Source organism: Athene noctua, chromosome 5 (assembly GCF_965140245.1).
Source record: "Athene noctua chromosome 5, bAthNoc1.hap1.1, whole genome shotgun sequence".
Taxonomy (NCBI): Eukaryota; Metazoa; Chordata; class Aves; order Strigiformes; family Strigidae; genus Athene; species Athene noctua.
The window spans coordinates 3,130,249-3,148,851 of NC_134041.1; the positions used below are offsets into that span (position 1 = coordinate 3,130,249).

Genomic DNA, 18,603 nt, shown 5'->3' on the forward strand with positions numbered 1-18,603 from the left:
TCACCCCAGGCCCTGACAAAATGTCTCCACAGGGCTCCAGTGGGACATCAACCCAGGCACTGACAAAATGTCTCCACGGACCCTGACAAAATGTCACCCCAGGCCCCAATGGGACACCACCCCAGGCCCTGATAAAATGTCTCCACAGACCCTGACAAAATGTCACCACAGGCCCCAATAGGACAGCACCCCAGGCCCTAACGTCTCCATAGACCCTGACAAAATGTCACTACAGGGCTCCAGTGGGACATCAGCCCCGGCACTGACAAAATGTCTCCATGGACCCCGACAAAATGTCACCCCAGGCCCCAACGGGACATTGCCCCAGGCCCCTAAAAAATGTCATCACAGACCCCAATGGGATGTCAACCATAGGCCCTTACAAAAATGTCACCACAGGCCCTTACAAAAACGTCACCCTGGGGCCTCTGCTGACCCCCCCGACACAAGCAGGAGACCCACCCAATGCCCCCCACAAGGTGGTCAGGAAAAGCCAGTCTTAAAAAAAGTCAGACAGAAGGTGCATTTTGTTATTCTAGGTCTAGTTCTCAAAAGAAAGGTAACATTCCAGAAATTCAGATTACAGTGTTAGGAGATGCTTTTTCTCTCAAATGTCTCCCACTAAAGAAAAGAGGCTGGTACCTGTGTTCAGCCTTGAAAAGAAAAGCTAGAATGTTTTCCCGCCTTGGTGTTACCTCATCTTGGAGCCAACCTGGGAAGATTCTGTAGATACAACAGATCTCCGTTCTCATCTCCTCCAGGGCAGGAAAGGTAGAACCTACCATGGAGAGCTAGCCTGTGTCTCACTTAAAAAATTAGATAGTGAAACTCTTCCTAGCAGCAAGAGGATTAGAAAAGAAAAAAAGGATTCCATTGTGAATTGCTCTGTCATGTTTAACTAGACCCTACCTGCAGCAAAACCAAGTTTTTTCACATGCAATGATTTCTCAGCTAAGTACTTCAGTTTTAACCATTCCTTTCCTAAAATGCAGAGAGTAGCATATGAATTCCTGCCACATCTAACAAGGCTGGTTTTATAAACAAAAGAAATGCAAATAATGGAGTGCTTGCATTGTACTGAGAGCGTGTCATTATTTCCCAGCTCCTTCTTAGAGAGGGAACTAGGATCTTCTGATGTACCCACACCTTGCCTGAGGCAGCGTTTACAGAACTATCTGCTAGAAATTACCAAGTATGTGAAGTCTCTTAATACGACTTCCACTGCTTTTAGACAATTCTGAAAATGAAAACGGTATCTGCTGTACTTTTGAATTAAACAAGAAAAAAAAAAAAAAAAAGAAAAACTAAAAGATCACCAATAAACCTGCCCGAGCACCAATTGCTGAAGTGTGTAAATCACTGCCAGCCTCTAGCAGGGCTCTCGTTTTGTACCTGACATTTACTTGCCCAGGGTATGATTACAGCAGAGCAACAGCAGAGTGCAGGAGCTGTTGGCAGATAAATATAGCTTTTCAAGACTACTTGCTGCCCTTGCAGATGAGGTCACATACATTTAATGTCTATTTTAAACTCAGACACTTTTTAAGCATCCAGTGGCCAGGGTCACCGTTTTTTTCCACATTAACAGACGTTTAGAGGAACCAGAAAAACGTAACAGGCTGAATATTTTTAGTACATCAAAGCTGGTTTTCATTGCTATTGCAGCTTGATGGACTTTAGCCTCCTATTATTATAATAATAGGAGACTATTTTAATAATAATTACTATCATTACTTAATAATTACTATAATTAACCTGAAAATAAATAATTCCTGTTAACAGACAGAAGCCCAAGATAAACATTCATTTTCCTCAAATAATGTTATTTCTTTATTGTATATGAAAAGACAGACTTTATTTTATATAAAGGAGTATAAAAACCAGGCAGTAATTACTCAGAACAAGTGTAAGATGAGTATTATCTTCAAATGACAAAAAAAAAAAAATTAAAGGGAAAGAACCAAATCCTGTACCAGGTAGCAAAATTAAATCATAAATGAACCCTACTCCTTTATACTTCTCATGTCAAAACCACAAGAATGTTTAATTAGGAATCCATCAGACCCATTTAACAAAGTTTTTCCTCAGCGAAGCAGTTCCAACATGTGATGGACCTACATTACATGTTATAGAAAACAAGTGCATATTCAGGGAAACTTGACTTTATAAAACTGTATTACAACTGTCAGCCATATTACCGAACAGCACTAATTTTTACTGTGTCTCAATGTTTTCATGCTAATGTATTTTGTTAGACTGTATGTGATGAATACTCTACTCTCAAAGGATTTAACATACGTACAGTTATTCCATCCCTAAGCTATCAGTATACGTTTCTTAAAAGCCATTAGCAGAAGTGTGACACCAGAAACAAGTAAGTACTTACGTGATTCATTGGCTTTAACAAATCAAACACTGCAAAGTGTAAGTGTATGCCAGCTTTTTGAGAAGGACAAGACTACAATTTGTCTAGAAGCTGCCCAAAATATTTCCTGGTTTAGTCTGAATGCTACCAAGAAACATCTCTCTAACTAGTTTAACGTACGAGGGAATGCACACAATTATAAAACCATTCTTCCTGCTCATTCAGCGGCATCACATGCTGAGAAACCTGTATACAAGAGAGAAAACAGAGGTGAAACAGTTGTTTATTGGAGAACTGCGGGTATGTTACCTAAAGTGCTATGTAAGCAGAATGAACTGTTTCAGTACTTATATCGCTAACGTTAAATGCTGAACATTCATCATCTATAATAACAGTTGGGATTCAAAAATGTAATTGCATGACAGCAAAATATCCATAAGGGACACCGAGCCTACAGTTTTTACTGAATGAAGCCAAAATTAAAATTAGTAAAACCTTTTACAGGATCAGCTATAGGTATTTAAAGCGTCAGCAGCAATATTAGAATAGGCCCCAACCCTGCCTGTGTCATGGGACTGTACCTGTTTACAACGGGTTTGAATGCATCTACACTGGAAAGCTGTGAAATACAAAATAGTTCAGATGCCTCTTATTTTAAAGAAAGAGACCATACTTTTAGACTAATATAAACTGGATTTTCTTCAGAAATTAAGAAAAACAGCATTTGTAATGCATTTTCAATCTCATTCTATCCCTTAGAACCTTCATTTAGAATTTTCACAAAAGCCCACCCAGCTCTGGAATAGGGATTTGCAAATCAAATTGCCTTGTGGCTAAACGTGATCCCCAAGTTTAACAAAAAATGGCCATCTGCAAATCACGCTGTGCGTAAGGAATGCACTACATATATTTTTGTTTCTGACTAGCACATGCTTGGTCTGTTTCTCACAGACATCAATACATCTGATGAAAATTTGCAAAGTAAAAAGAAAAAAAAAAAGAAAATACAACCTTAAAAAAAGAACATTAAAAAACAATATTAGTAAATGGTACATGTATTGAATGGACAACTGAAACAGGCACTCCTATGAAAAACAGAACAACGATGGACTTTTATCTGCACAGGGAAACATGGATACATCAAGTACATGTTCAGCTTTGAAATATCTAGAACTGTATCTGATCTGTACTGGTGATGAAGACACCACTATCCACAAGCTCATTTCCATGATAAAACACCTGCAAAAGGGAACTGTAAAGATATCACGTGATTTTTTCTTTCTGCTTAGATTTTAAGTTGGCTAAACAATGAAAATCTTACCATTGTGGATTTTGGTGCCACTTCCACAGCAAAAACAGTAAGTCCCCTACTACTTAGGCAGTTCTTACTCTGCTCATTGTTGACATGAATAATCACTTTGTTTTCAGACTGCAAATGAAAAAACATGAAGGAACCCATTAGCCTTAATGGTTAAGTGGCTGCTCTTTATGCAACAACTCCACGTTGCTCTTACTTCCTCTGACTTGGCTATTTTATAGGATCGAAATGCTTTAAGGGTGCTGATGTCTACTCTCCTTGAAGAGTAACAGTTTCAAATGTACCTTAGCATCAGAGCCCAGATCCATTGTCAAAAGTCATTTAAGGCTTGTTAAATATACTTAAAGCACTTACAGAGTTTCAAAAGGTGACTGGACAAATTCATACCAGATTTTAAGTGCAAATAAAGTATTTCTGTCTCAAGTAGTCCTTGAACTGCAAATCGTTAGAGGCTAGGACAGAAGTCTGGAGAACTGTCACTGAGTGCTCGCCAAATTTTTGTTTGCAACATCCCCTACAGGCCATTCCTGAAGATTTAATTAATAGAGATTTTTAAAAAACATTTGATGAAGTTAATATAACCACTTAAAGAACAGATGCTCTTGCTTAAACTGTGTAAAAAGGATCTAATATATAAAACTGAAAGCTTGGGTAGCAGAAAACTCTTTAACCACCGGTTTATCCCAGGCAATACTCAGACACAAGACCTAGGGACATGCTACTATACCCTGCTATTCAGCTGTCTCTAGATAAATCTCAATTAGACAGAGATGCTGGGAGATGTTTGATACTTGGACAACGCTATCCAGCAATCTCTCTGTATTGAGAAAGGGAGTAGAAACACGGTTACTTTACACAATCAGCCTTACGCAGCAGAGAAGCTACTATTAGACTGGTAAGGACTGACCTGAAGGAAAAAAAAAAAAAAAAAGATCTATTTCTGGTGCTTACAGTACAAAGGGTTTGTGAACAGCAGGGTGCAGATATGGTAATTTTTGAAATATGGTAAAGTTGCAGAAATGTAAACACAATCTAGTGTTAAGCCGCTTATTTGTCTAGCTGCTCTGGCATCACTTCGGTGAAGTTCTCATTTCTACGTGGCAGTGAGATAAAGGCAAACAAAAGAATCAACCAGTACAGGAAGATACTTATGGTAAGAGGAATAAGGTCACAAACATTCACCTAGCACAGAAGGTATAGGATAGTAAGTTTGTGCTTTGGATGATAGGAAATGCCTCATTAACTATTTATTTTGGTATATAAACAGGCAGACTGTTAACAGACTTGATACTGCTCACTCCCTGAGAAATTTGAGGCTCTGAATACAAGGTCTTTCAACCTCTCCAGCTCACACCCTGACTAGGGAGGGTTAGAAGACAGACAACTGATTCTAACCTACTGATTAAATGCATATGCAAGGCTAAAATGGAATCCCTCAGGAACTAGCATATTTCCTTAATTTAATTACAGAAATAACAAAGAAACAATTATTTCCATTGAAATCATCAGTACAATAACTGAAGATATAATCAGACTGCCTGCACTGTGGGAAGCTTAGAAGACAACGGATGCATAAAACTGCCTTTTTATTATTTCTTTCCACACATTTAGAATCCAAAAAAGCCTCCAGTCTAATCAGATTTTCAGGGAAGTGCAACTATTTGCTTCAGTGCCAAACAGAGGTATTTATAGAACCTAAATGGTATAAATGGCAGTGGTCAGTGATTTTAATCAGACAGCGTTCGGTTGCCTCAGTACAGCCCTCATCTCCTTCTCTGACATACCCCAAACATATAAATAACTCCAGCGTATCTACCCTAAAGGGCGAAGTGCAGATCTAAACCCGTAGTTCCAAGGAGCCTCGGCATTCGGTCCTAATATTAGTCCACCAACCTACACCCTTTTGCATGCTTGTCCATTTAAAAATATACTTCTTGCTGTGATCTTTCAAGATTTAAAGCATCTTAAGTTTAGCATCTTACTGCACTGTATTTATTTATGCACGGCTCCTGATATAAATGAAACTGAGGATGAACAGCACATTCATTAGAATCTACTCAAGAAGGTTTAAAATCTCTGCTTCTCACCAACCACTTTTGCTTGGATTTACAGTTGTTGAATTAGTAATAAAGCAGTCCTGCCAGCCAGTTTACAATTCATCCATAATATGCTTCTAAAACAACAATCAATGCAAATCACTGCTCTTTTACTTTCATGTACACACTGAAAACATTAAATATTGTAAATGCTGGAGTCTTTGCTCTTCCCGTAACTGTATTTCCTGTGCTTAGTATTTTTTTTTCCTGGTACTATGAACATATTATGTTTCTAATAATTATCAAAATTTTGAAGAATTGGAATGTGAACACAAACAAATATTCAGATTCTATATGATTCTTAAAACTGCTTGCCTCATTATAATAAGCTGTCCCTTCCAAGAGCACTGCTCCAGACTGTTTTGAAGTCTGAGTCATATGTCAAAAAGAGCTTTGCATCAGGCACTTTTTTTTTTTTTTTTAATTAACTAGATACTTCCAATATTGAGTTTCTGTATCAGAAAATGTAATTCTCAAAAATGATGCAAGGAGGGAAGAACAATAACAACAGACATTACCATAAAGTACCTCACAGGAGTCTCATGCCATACCTTGTTTTCGATGACAGAAGTGATTCTCCTGCCCGTTTTGTAGGTATAGACGATTATGTTTTCACAGCCATCCATTACTTTGGCCTCTCCTTTATTAACAACAGACTTGCAAACAGCCCTGTTGAGTTGTGAGCTCCCTGCGTCTAGATATATGGCTTTAATTCTAGGTTTGCATTTTTCTGCGTAGATGTCAATGACAAAGGGGCATGCCTGCAATGGAGAAAGTTTTATCATCACTTTATCTGTAGATTTTTCCCCTCAGATTTTAATCCACAGCTCCTAAGTATTTTCATATATGTTCTGAAGTAGAATTACCCAAATACAAGTATGTCGCTGAATGTTAAATATTCAAAACCTGAGACCTGCAACAATCTTTTAAACCAAATGAAAGCTCAGGACAAATGAACATTTTTCATGCCAGTCACAGTACACTCAATATGCACATTGGTGCATTCGGCTCCAACATAGCAAATACTTCCTCAGATAGCAAAATGTACAGGAATTAAGATGAAGTATGAATGTATTTCAGGGTCTGAAATAAACCTGTCTTCTTCACCTGTCACACTCTTGCTATTTGTGCCACTTCATAGAGATTTAAAATATCTGCAATGCTGCATTAAGCACTCTGTTCTTACAGTATCTTGGTTAAGACTGGTATGTGCAACAGCCAGGAGTCTGCTTTTTCTTAGACTCAGGAATAGCACCTCAGTTTCTTTCAAATGGCCATTGAAAACCACCAGGATTTCTCAAGTTCTGTCTTTAATTTGTTAGAGGCTAAATGTTCCTGAAATATCAATCTCTTAAAGCATCTGGAACTGAGGAATTAAAGGGTTAAGTTATAGACACAAGTTAAGCAGATGTACATTTGTAGATGAATGACTAAAGCGTTCAGAGAGATATGTTGTCCTTTGGAAAGCAAAGACTACAGCCACGAACCACAGCTAGTATAAGGCACAAAATACCTTTTTGAAATTTCTAACTTGATAAAAACCTCCCCAAAAATCTTCTTTGTTAGAGAACAGCTCCCTCTTACGTCTGAAATGTAGAAAGACAGTTTCGTAGTTGCTCTCCTAACCATACTCGCAGGAAAAGGAGACAGTGCTCATCCTTAAGAAATCATTCACCATGATCTCAAGAATTTCACTGAGAGACAGCTGATGTTTCTCAACCACATTCAGTATTTTTGGTTCTGTATATATTTGTTTCACACACATGTATTTTTATATGGTGACTACCTTGGCTGATTTAATATAACAAAAGCTAAAGAAATAATATAATCAGACTATGATTTTTAAAAAAATCTGATTATCTTGTGAATGAAGCTTAAATAATTATCTGCACATTTAATGTTTTCTTTAGTTTTTAATAATTTTTTCTCTTCATTAAAGAGATCCTCTTTAATGAGAAGTATTAACAGCAATACTGATACTCTTTCTGTAAAAATAAAATCAATTTTAAAAATCTATAAGCACACAGAAACATAATCCCTGGTCGTGTAAAGTAAACAATGTGCCACCCAAAGCCCCTGCATTAAAATTTTATGTTGAATACCTTCAGACACTGTTGTGAAAGGCAACAGTAGCAAAAATAGCCATGTCTGAAAATGATGAATTCTGAATTGTGGGGAAAAAAAGTTACCCTTATCCACTTCTGTTGCAGCCTGGGTCAGGAAAGAGACTTTTTTAAGCAGAGCAAGTCCTGCATTTTGTAGGTTTGCTAACAGGCTGCAGTTTACCATCACTGTCTTCTTACTGCTTCCCACCAGCAAGGTGTGTCAATTCTTTCAATGGATATAACCCAAGATTTCTTCCTCCACAACCCCACAGAATACTGGCTTTCTCTAAAGCAAAAGGCAGATTTACTCCTTCAACAATGTCAGCGTTACCCTAAGAAACAGGATACCATAATGACTGAAAGTCATAGTGTAAACCCTGTATTAAGTGTTTGGACTGGATCACTGACCTACTGAAATCAATTTGTGACAGACAGAACAGTACTGCAGTTAAACACGTGAGGCAAGTTGTATGTGAAGCAGTTATTTTTGCTATATGGCTATCATACCTCTGTCATTTCTAACGCTTTATTGTAGCCCAGCGACAATAAAGTGACCCAAAGGTCACTAGGATCCCCTTCACGGTCATTGGCTTCCATGAGATTCAAATCCATAAATCCTTGTCTTGTTAGTTCATTCTTCTTCATATCAAAATTCTCTGTTTAAAAAGAAATATAAGGTAGCGCTTCAACATCTGTTCTCTCTGCAAACATCCTTTATCCTTCCAAAGCCAAACTCCCAGCTACATTAATGAGGTTTCAAAGATGGAGTCACCTTGCAGCCTCAGGCTCTCCAATATTATTTGGGAATGTCCTTGATCAGACACATGCTCTTTGCAGAGCTTCCCTGTGGATTTTAGATGTGACTAGAAACAGCTGGCCCCTTATATAGCCCCAAAGAGGGTGAGATTTCAAAACAGAAAGAGTCTGACTGATTTTTTTTTTTTTTTTCTTTTTGCTAGCAGTATTTGTTGTGGTTGAGATTTACAGAATGGGGTATTTTAGGAATGGGAAATTAAAAGTCTGCTGGAGCCAGCACCCTTAGTGCTTGAGGTCCTTGTTACAGAAATGATTTACTTAGTTCCTAAAAAGCAATAAAATGCCAGTAATCCTAACACCCCTCTCTAGATAGAATATCATAGATCGACCCCTCTAATGTCAGCAAACACATAATTGAAATGTCTTTGTGTCAGAGATTTTTAAAAATGGTTTTCTCATCTTCATAACAATGCTAAATCTTTACTATATATTATTAAAAAGGGATTACCAATTTAATAAATCTATCTAAGGGTACAGATGCTGTAATAGATAGCTTGAACTTTGGTGTCAAGATTTATGATATTCGTCTGAACTCTTCAACTGATTAATAGCCTGGTAAAACATTCACCATATTCTCTTCTCTCCTCTCTTACACACTTCACACACACATACATCCCTCCTACTTATGTTGAGACCAGTGCACAGAGGTGTAACACTGAAAGTCATGAAGTGGGGAATAGCACGTGCAGGCATGAAAGGGACAAGAAACTTCTATAGAAAAAAGTGGTTTTGCATGATCTTCCCATTATTTAGGAAAAAGTCCAGTATCTTAGAGTGTTTTGAGGAGAAACAATTAGCAGGATTCGTTAGCTCTATTTTGGCCCAAATTATGCAAGGTGTAATAGCCTACACAGGAATCATATCAAACATGAAATAGGCCTATGTACAATGATATGCCATACTGACACGTCAGACATGAATTACAGAAAAACTCCATTTCTTATAGAAACTTCTAATTTTCATATGGTGGCTTCTGAATTTCCAGTTTGTCACTGCAGCTAAACTGCCCACGCTTTGAAACCACTGCTTTCGTGCACTGTATTATTAAAGCAGCCTACAGTCACTGGTGGCTGAATTCTCCTAGCCCTGTTATGAGGTAAATACGTGCATGCAAGCCTAAAGCAATGCCGCAGAATTCCTTTTTTTCTTCAAAATTGACATTTATGGCCCAACACTGCACCTACAAGCTGGCCAGATGTCCAGTAACACCCATGAGATGTATCAGCAGGCAGAAAACAAAAGCACAGCTGCAAGAGTCTTAACGGTCTGCCAGCCTCCTTATCTCGCTCACGGAAGTGTCAGAATCTCATGGCTGTCATATAGCACAATATGGACAAATTGACACATCATATATGAACCTTCAAAAGACAGATTTTTAATGAAAAACTGCTTATATCTGAAGAAGATATATAGTTGCAATCGGTATTTTCTAATGTCTAGTTTTCTGAACAATCATCATAAGTTCTAGATGCCATTTTTAAAGCATCATATACACATTAATTAAATGTCCCTCTCAACACTTTGTGATAACAATTATCAGCTTGATCTGCAGAAAAGAGATTGATTAAATGAATACCTGTTACAGTTTAATTCACCATATGATCCATGATTCAAAAACGTATAGTTTTTGGCAGCTACAAAATCTTTCACCTACAAAACTTTGCAATTAGAAATGGGAAGAATTTTCTCAGCAGGTCAGTGGCACACAAACCAGAATGAAGCAAAACAAGGGAGAGGAGACTGGAAAAGAAAAAAAAAAAAAGAGAAACAGAGGAGAAGAGAACAATATCTACATGTGTTCTTCATACAGGCTACTTAGTTCTTCTATACTACATAGATAGTAGGATGCTATAAACAGCCTCCAAAGAGATTGATAGCACTAATTAGTTGTATCAAGCACAGCAGTGAACTTACCCTTACACACAGCCCATGCTTCCTCATCACATTTCTCACCGCTAGTTCTCAGTTCGAAGAAATTGTATTCCTCCAAACTCAGAAGGCCATTTCCATCCAAATCAATTGTTTCAAATATATCCGACAAAGCAGCTCTAAGATGAAAAAGGCAGAACCATTTTCAAATACTTCTGTTTGCTTTGCTGTTTCATAATACTGTCGATAACCATTCAGTCTATTTGAGAATATTCTGTACAAACAGTAGTTTAGTAACATACTGCTTTTAAAAAGCTAGATGTTATTTGGAGCACACACTGTTACAATAGTTACCATGCCTCTTTGGGAACATGACTCACCGGAACTCTTTGGTCAGAGCCAGCTCTCCATCTTCACCTCTATACACCAGCTTTGCTTCTCCAGTCATTTGTGCTTTTACCTTCTTCAACCTACAGCCTGTTGTGAATGGGAGTAGCCAGTAAATTCCTGATCCAAGCTCCCCTTTCCATCCAAACATCTGCTCTTAAAGGAAGAGAGACAAGTTTGTAAGTTACTTCTCAAATGATACCTTTATTACTAGCAATATTCAAACAAAAGTGATTAATTACTTGAAAACACTGGTAATGCTAGGTTCTTTTCTTAATGAAAACATGTCTACAGTGAGATGCTCTATGATGCCATTTTAAAGACACAAAAACTAGTGAATCTCCTGGTTATAATAAAACTTAGAAAAACATACAGGACCAGAGATGAGGGGAGAACAGTCATTACTAGAAATGTCTAATAACAGTCCTATCACTTTTCAGATTTGTAACACTCTTTAATTGTTAAACTTTAAAACAAAAGCAGCCAGAAGCAGGCTGACAAAACCCACCAGTTTTTAATTTCCTCCCCGATTTATGAGCTTTGTTCAAATTAGCAACAAAAACTTCCAATGTAAAAAGTCACAAGTGACTTAGGGTTTAAGAAGCAAGCTGAGCTCCCTGTGGCTTGGAAAAGAGAAGTAAGTTCATGCTGCCATTTCTCCTCACTTATTTCTGCCTTAAGAGAAAACTATTCTGTGCACTATGAAGTTCATATATATGGCAAGAAGAAAGAAAATTGAAGGAAATTCTGTCAAATTTTACCTTTGAAATTTTGTTTTTGAAGGTGCAGGAATACAAGTGAGTTTTCACAAAGTATCTAGACAGATAACCAACAACTCAGCAAGACTTGCCAACACACCACATGGTAATATGGTCCTCACAAGAATTTCATTAAACTTCCATACATGTGGCTGAATCGCAATTCAGCCCATTCAAAGGGCCCAACTAAGACAGTACTACATCTTACCTAAGTTCTGCCAATTTTGAAAGGGAACGTGCACAGAACAAGTGTTTCTTCTCTCCTCTAGTCTGATTAGGTGTAGTTTGAATTCCTTCCAAACACATGGGAACTCACTCATGTGGCATTAACATATACCTTAAAGATGTAACAATTAAGATAGGAAAACAACAAAAATAGCTAACCTCTTTGTTTTGTTGTTCAGTAAAGCTTACAAGCTGTAGATTTTCTTGGGTTTCGTTTTCCTTCAGAATATACAAAGCTGTATCCACTGACAACCAATGACCAGATTTGCCTAAAAAGAAAAACATTCCCAACATCAATGCTTAATAAATGGCACAAAATTGTTTTTCTTTGAACCCCAAAGTAGGTATTTCCATGGTATTTATAATATTGATCCTTGTTAATGTAAGATGGGGAAAAAAACAAACAAACAAAAAAATCATTCTATGCTATCAGGATTTCCTTCCTATTTAGGCCAATCAGAGAAATTGTTCCAAGTCTTGTGACTGTCTTACAATGATTACTATTAATAGTTCTAATATAAAAACCTTTGATAGTTAAGGAAGCTATTTCACTGTTCCTACCATTAGTACCACTTTATCATTTACTACTTTTCTTTATACTAAGGCTACTAGATATTTGCAGTTAAGGATGTTAACAAATATCATTCTCTTCTGATGTTCTGTAAAATATTATTAAACTCATCTTGACTGAAAACTCAAATTATGTGCAAAATCTAGGGGTACCAGAAGATGTAAATCTCAGAAGTATAAGTTTCAGTCATTTTTAAGATCTAAATAGCAAGATCCCCCTAGATGGCATCGCATAGGATTTGTTTGTCTGATCATGTATGATTTATTTATCTAGAATTGGATTGGAATGGAGGCCTGGTCTTATGTATGTTGACTAGATGCCATTTGAATCCCTTTGGTTTCATGTAGCTGCTCAGTTCCTGAGGGCAATTAATCAATGAGCTATTAAGTAGTCTTCAAGTTAATCAGAACACAGAAAAATGAATGCAGGGACTTAGTTCTTCTAAGGTTAGGAGTCAAGAATACTAAAGAGTGGCTACATACCACACAACTTGTTTAAAAATTTGAGAATATTTTTCATTTCTCATAAAAAGGTAATTCCACTGCTAACACGAATCCTTACATACCAATATTATGCCTTCCTCATCACAAAAAAGCCCCACAAAGATTTTTCTATATACAGGACGATAATGTGCAAAAGTAGAATTTTTTTTTAAAAAAAGACAAGGACTCTTTCGGTTACAGAGTGTCTGGACAATCCTGCAGCAGAACTATTCTACGCACAGCTTAAAAGGGTGCCACATGAAAAAAGTTATGAGCAGAACACTAAGACATTCTGTTACTCAAATCTGTTTGTATCGGACCCTGTTTCCTCACCATTAGAAGTCTGTTTATCAGCTTCCCATTTCAGCCAGGTAGTAAGTGGAAAATTCCTACTTTCTGTTAATTATTTGCAGTGAAGATTTTATTACCAACCTCAATCAGAGTCAATTACTGCCCTGTAGCACAACAGCCAGTCCACTCTAAAACATCTCTGGGATCTAATGGCTTCCGTTTCACAGGATTAAAGAGGAAATAATCTACTTGGGGGGGAAAAAATAATTCCAACATAGCAACTAGATGAAGCTCCCCGGTAAATCACTGGAGAGAAGGAAGCCAGTATCGGAAAAAATGAGCACGTATTCTGTCTAATTTCAGGTGGCCCTAATGATGGGCTTCACTCTTTTAAGATTAAAAAATAAGCAAACTAAGCAATAAATCCTTCAGACAAGATTCATAATCAAAATATCAAGATACCATACCGCCATAAAAAGCCATAACCTATTTTAAGTATTTACAAAAGTATTTGAGGTGGAGAATATAATACTCACTAAGTTTTGTATTGTTGTTTCCCAGGAAGTACATTAACACCTTAAAGACACTGCTAACAGGCTAATACAGGAGTTTTGTCAAAAGAAACTTCACAAATCTATGGCCAAAACTAACCTAAGAAGTTAGCTGACTAAAGGGAGAAAGAGAATGGATTTAGCTGATTTTCACTACCCAGGCAGTGAGCACAAAATGACTAAGCAGAAAATATGGTGTGACAAGTTAAGTTATATTTTTAATAGGACTCTGTCAACAGAGAGAAGTATTGCTATATCGCAATATTGCAAAATATTGCAAGTGAGAAAGGGACAGATGTATCAGCAGAAGAGAAAATATTTTTTGTAGAGGAAAATTCTCCAAAGAAATACATTTACCTTCTACCTGACGAATGTTTAAAGGCTTGATGGTAATACATACTGTAGACCTTTGAGGTAAGTGCAGCTTGTACTTGTGACTGATGATTTCACCATCTTCTTCTAAGTAGAAGCATCCTTTGGACTGTGCACAGTGCCATTCCTGAAACCAAGCAAATATTAGATGTTGCCTTGATCTTTGATTAATGTAAAAGTGCCTTCTCTGAAATATATTCATTTGACGATGCAATAATCCTGCATAAAATACATCACAAGATACGGCACTGATCTTCTAATCGTTTTTTTAAAAAATTAATTTTCTCCAAAAATCCTTTTTGTAGTCATTTTTTGCAGAGCAGTTAGTAACACTGTTTCACTTGTGAAAATGCTTGGAAAACATACAGACTACCCCAGTGCTCAAATAGCTGAAATTATATTTGAATTGCCATAAAGAAGCAAACTGAACTCACTGAATTCTCTGAACTGTGTGATTTACCAGTGAAAGGCTGAAATTTTGCTACATTAGTTCCATCAGGCCAATCAAGCAAAGAACATAACTGATTAGCTGAACAATGAGGAGTTACTTGCTCAGACAAATCATAAACACAAGTATTGGTCAAATTAAGTGTTATTCTTGACTTTTCTCAGAGCTATTGGAAAGATAAAAACTGAAAACCACTGTATTTGTGAATAATATGGTTCCTAGAGAAGCCATGATTTTGCTGAGATGCTAAAACAGCTACATTCTTCAATTTTTTTAAAAACAGCAAGTCCCAATTTTCATTTTCAAATAACATTTGAATGATATTTCTTTATCAAAATAAAAATAAAGTCGTTACAGGCATAGCATATGTCTTGAGGAATGGAAGACATTCTTGATTTGCTTTCCCTGGTCTGGATTAAGTCCATGATTTCTAGTTGCTTTCCTAGCAATGGAAGATGTTTCGGAGCAGAGGCTAGCGGAAGGAATCTTTCAGTGTAATCTTAGCAGAGAGCTTGCCCAGGTGGCTGTACCTATGCTTGGTGTCCAGAGTCACCAGTAACCTAACGCAGATTTGAGAAGAGAGCTTGTAAAAAATGGAGCAGGTCTGCATGCATCACTCAGTGAGGAGGCTGACTGCTAACTCGGTCTAAGGCCAGTCTTGACCCCAGTGCTACATTTAATTTCTCCTCTTAAAAGCCAGTTCTCATTACAACACATCCACACTCAGTTGATGGTACTTTACAGTCAGTGACCTAAAGGTGTCAGGCAAGAACTGGACTTTGCTACTGCCACCACACTTGGTATTACATGCAGCTCGGATCCTGAGTTTAGATCTTCCCATTGAGAATTTTACATTTCTTAAGAATATAAATTTCTCAGGGACTTAGATTTAAAGAGCCTTCAGTCCTGTGCCACTGCTCTGCCACTGATTTCTGTGAGAACAGGATCGACTCCTCCATACTAAACATTTCTCATTCAAACATTACCAAATTAATCTTCATTATACTCCTTTCTGCTTTAAGAACTGTTTATAAATTAATCGAAGCGAAGAGAGAGATGTACTTTGAGAAAACTCACGGCCTGAGTTGGCGTAGAAAGACTGCAGAATCTAATACTATCTTTCACTCCATTTTCTGCCTCTGAATTACTCTTACAAGTTTCACCCAAACAGCACAAACTCAGCTGTGAAAAGAATCTTCACACTAAAGGAATAAAAATATATCCTCCTGAAAACATGAATGTGGATAAATACTCAGAAGTCCAAATTCTGCATACCTGGAAACTATCTTAATCTCAAATTACTTATTATTATGGTAAAACTACCCTGTCCTATCAAAGATGTTGATCTAAAAGCAACATTTATTTCAGCCTCAGTGCCCCAATAATTTCAGTAGCATTACGCATCATACCAATTTTAGATGTCAAATTCTGCTAGTCGTATTTGCATACAGGAATATACAATATGGAATACTTTTAAGTACAAATACTATATGCTTTGCAACTTTGTGCTGTTCTTCGGAGGCTTGGGATTTTTAGAGAAAATTAAGATTTTTCTAAGAGACTTTAAAAGACTTTAAACACACTTCCTCAGAGCACAGGCTATCAAAAAGACAAAGATCAACTAAGCTATCTAAAAGAAAGTGGGACATAAAATCCCTGATGGAAACTAATAGCCAAGTCCCCCTCCTCCCCTAATCTCCCATAATCTTTCCCAGTCAAGATAACACGTTGGATCTGGGACCTTTATGGAAATCTATCTTCTCTGCCATCAGAGATGCAGAGGGACCAGCGTGCTCTTAGAGGAACAACGATCTCATCTCACCAGCTACATCTATGCTGCAAAATAAAAGCCAGCAAGTAGCACAGTGAAGTGTTCAACCCCCTACCTGTCCCCCATACTGTCTAGCTGTTACTCACTCCATGGTGCAGTTTCAGATGACTACAACTAGCACTCTTTAAAAATGTGTACACACTTGAAAGGATTTTTCATTTCAGGCACTGCTTTCAAAAAGAAATATGCATATAACTGCACTGGATGTGCCTCCTGTGACCTACAATCCATCGGGTTTTATAGCCTTGCACACTCCATGCCATGTCCCACTCCACAGCTTGTAACACGTGTTCTTGGTTGGGATACAGAGACATAAGATTGTAAACACCACTGGAAAATATAATTTCTTAAACCCACGACACTACCGCGTGGGTTCTAGGGAAAAAAAAGAAGCCAAGTGCCATTTAAAGTGGACACAATCTGCTTGAGAGGGTGCTAGGCCTAAGCCTTGGGGAAGCCGAGCTACCTATGCTACTTGGTCCATCGAGTCAGAGATCAGTCCCTGGCCACCTTGCATGCAGCAGTATGGACCTAATTAACAAGGCCACCTAAAAATTTTATACTGATCTTTATCCATGAAACTAGATTTCTAGTGACAGGATAAGCAAAAAGGGTCCAATCACAAAAAATAATTGTGAAAGAAGTGAACAGAGACAAAACCTTACTGGGACTAAATGGTGAGGGTTAAACATCGAGCAACGGATAGAGTTCTCTCAGACAAACAAAGAGATAATGGGAGTTGATATTAACGTTAGAGTCAATGTAAATCAGTGCTAGAATTCAAATACGTAGTTTAGTCTGTTAAATCACTTCTAGTACTATTCCATTCTCAGTAAACTGTTAATTCCAATACTTGTGTGACTCCTAACTTCAAAGTCCATGTGCAGTAAATTGATTTTTTTCCTTAAAACTTGACACAGCTGACATAACGGGTTAGCTCATGTAGTCTCTAAGCTTAAGACCTTGCAAACCGTTTGAAAAATTAATGACATTTCACAAAGATCAAAGTCAAAAGGTCTGCTAATGAAGCAATACGGCTATTCTTCGAGAAAGGAAAGTTCATACTGTAAGTTTAAACAGCAGTCCAAATGTGCTATAACTATTCAGAAAGATACTGTGACAATTTTCACGTGCAAAACTTACTCCAACAGCCACATTCAACTCCCCCTTTCTCACGATGGCAGTGGTCTTCAAACCATCATCTCACAGATGATGCTTTGTCCTGTTTACCTTCTATTTTCTAGCTGTTATTTCAGATGAAAGACTACATTTTTGCAGTTTTGCATTCAGATGGGCATTGTTACAACATCAAACGATGCAAGTAAGCAGGGAAAATACCTCAAGTAACAACGTGCATGTTAAGATGTGAGCAACAGCAAGCAGAAATCTGACAGTGCTTTAGGAATCAAATACTAAAGTGTTATTCTTGCAGAGAGCGTAAGGTGGTGCTATACTCTCTAAATTACCTATGTCTAATTACAAACAGGTATGTAAATTTGGGAAGCTAAAAGTCGATTTTCTGGTTTGATTTTAGTATGTCACTTCAAAGCGTAACAAAAGTTGCCAAATAGTAGCTAACACAGTGGGAAATGTTTGTATTACAAATTATAATCATAAAAAAATGTTAGGTACTACCTGCTGCTCCGGTGCTGGTCCCTGCCCATATAATGCATTCCACTGCTATTACAATTTAAGTTATTATTGAAATTGTCCACACACTCACGCCTAATTCCAAATAAAAAGGAATGTTTGCGAGAGGAATTGTTCCTACAGTTAAAGAAGAGAACTTCAGTTCAAGGCTCTGTCTTGCACAAAGCTGTTCCCTACTCCGCACAGAAAGTCACACTAGTTCAGTTGCGTGAGGCTACTTCACAGACACGAGTGAGAGCCCATAACTGTTTCTTTTGGCAAAAAAGACTTTTCTTGGGTATTTCTTTTGTTACCCACTGTGTGTACAGGTCTTTCGCTGACTTCAGTAGAGCAGAGCACAAAGGTTAAGACTCTTTAGCAGGGATAATTTAGCTACCCAAAGCAGAAAGGTTTTAGAACATGATACACTGCTTTCTTTTTTCTGTTAATGTCTTCCAGTCTTGACTAAAACCAACACAAAGAATACTT

The 18,603-nt window shown here is 37.5% G+C and overlaps 1 protein-coding gene across 6 annotated transcripts in view; it reads right to left on the bottom strand.

Moving 5' to 3' along the window:
* Positions 1-1,802: 1,802 nt before the first annotated feature.
* The window catches only part of EFCAB7 (EF-hand calcium binding domain 7), a 29,745-nt gene continuing 12,944 nt past the window's right edge, over positions 1,803-18,603 (bottom strand). For all 6 annotated transcript variants that reach the window (XM_074906052.1, XM_074906050.1, XM_074906051.1 and 3 more), the window contains 8 exons: positions 14,192-14,333; positions 12,099-12,208; positions 10,950-11,107; positions 10,615-10,748; positions 8,392-8,540; positions 6,331-6,540; positions 3,687-3,794; positions 1,803-2,611 (listed from right to left, as the gene is read on the bottom strand). In XM_074906052.1, the coding sequence (XP_074762153.1) occupies positions 2,537-2,611; positions 3,687-3,794; positions 6,331-6,540; positions 8,392-8,540; positions 10,615-10,748; positions 10,950-11,107; positions 12,099-12,208; positions 14,192-14,333 (1,086 nt within the window). In that variant the 3' untranslated portion in view covers positions 1,803-2,536. The remainder of the gene's footprint in view (positions 2,612-3,686; positions 3,795-6,330; positions 6,541-8,391; positions 8,541-10,614; positions 10,749-10,949; positions 11,108-12,098; positions 12,209-14,191; positions 14,334-18,603) is intronic.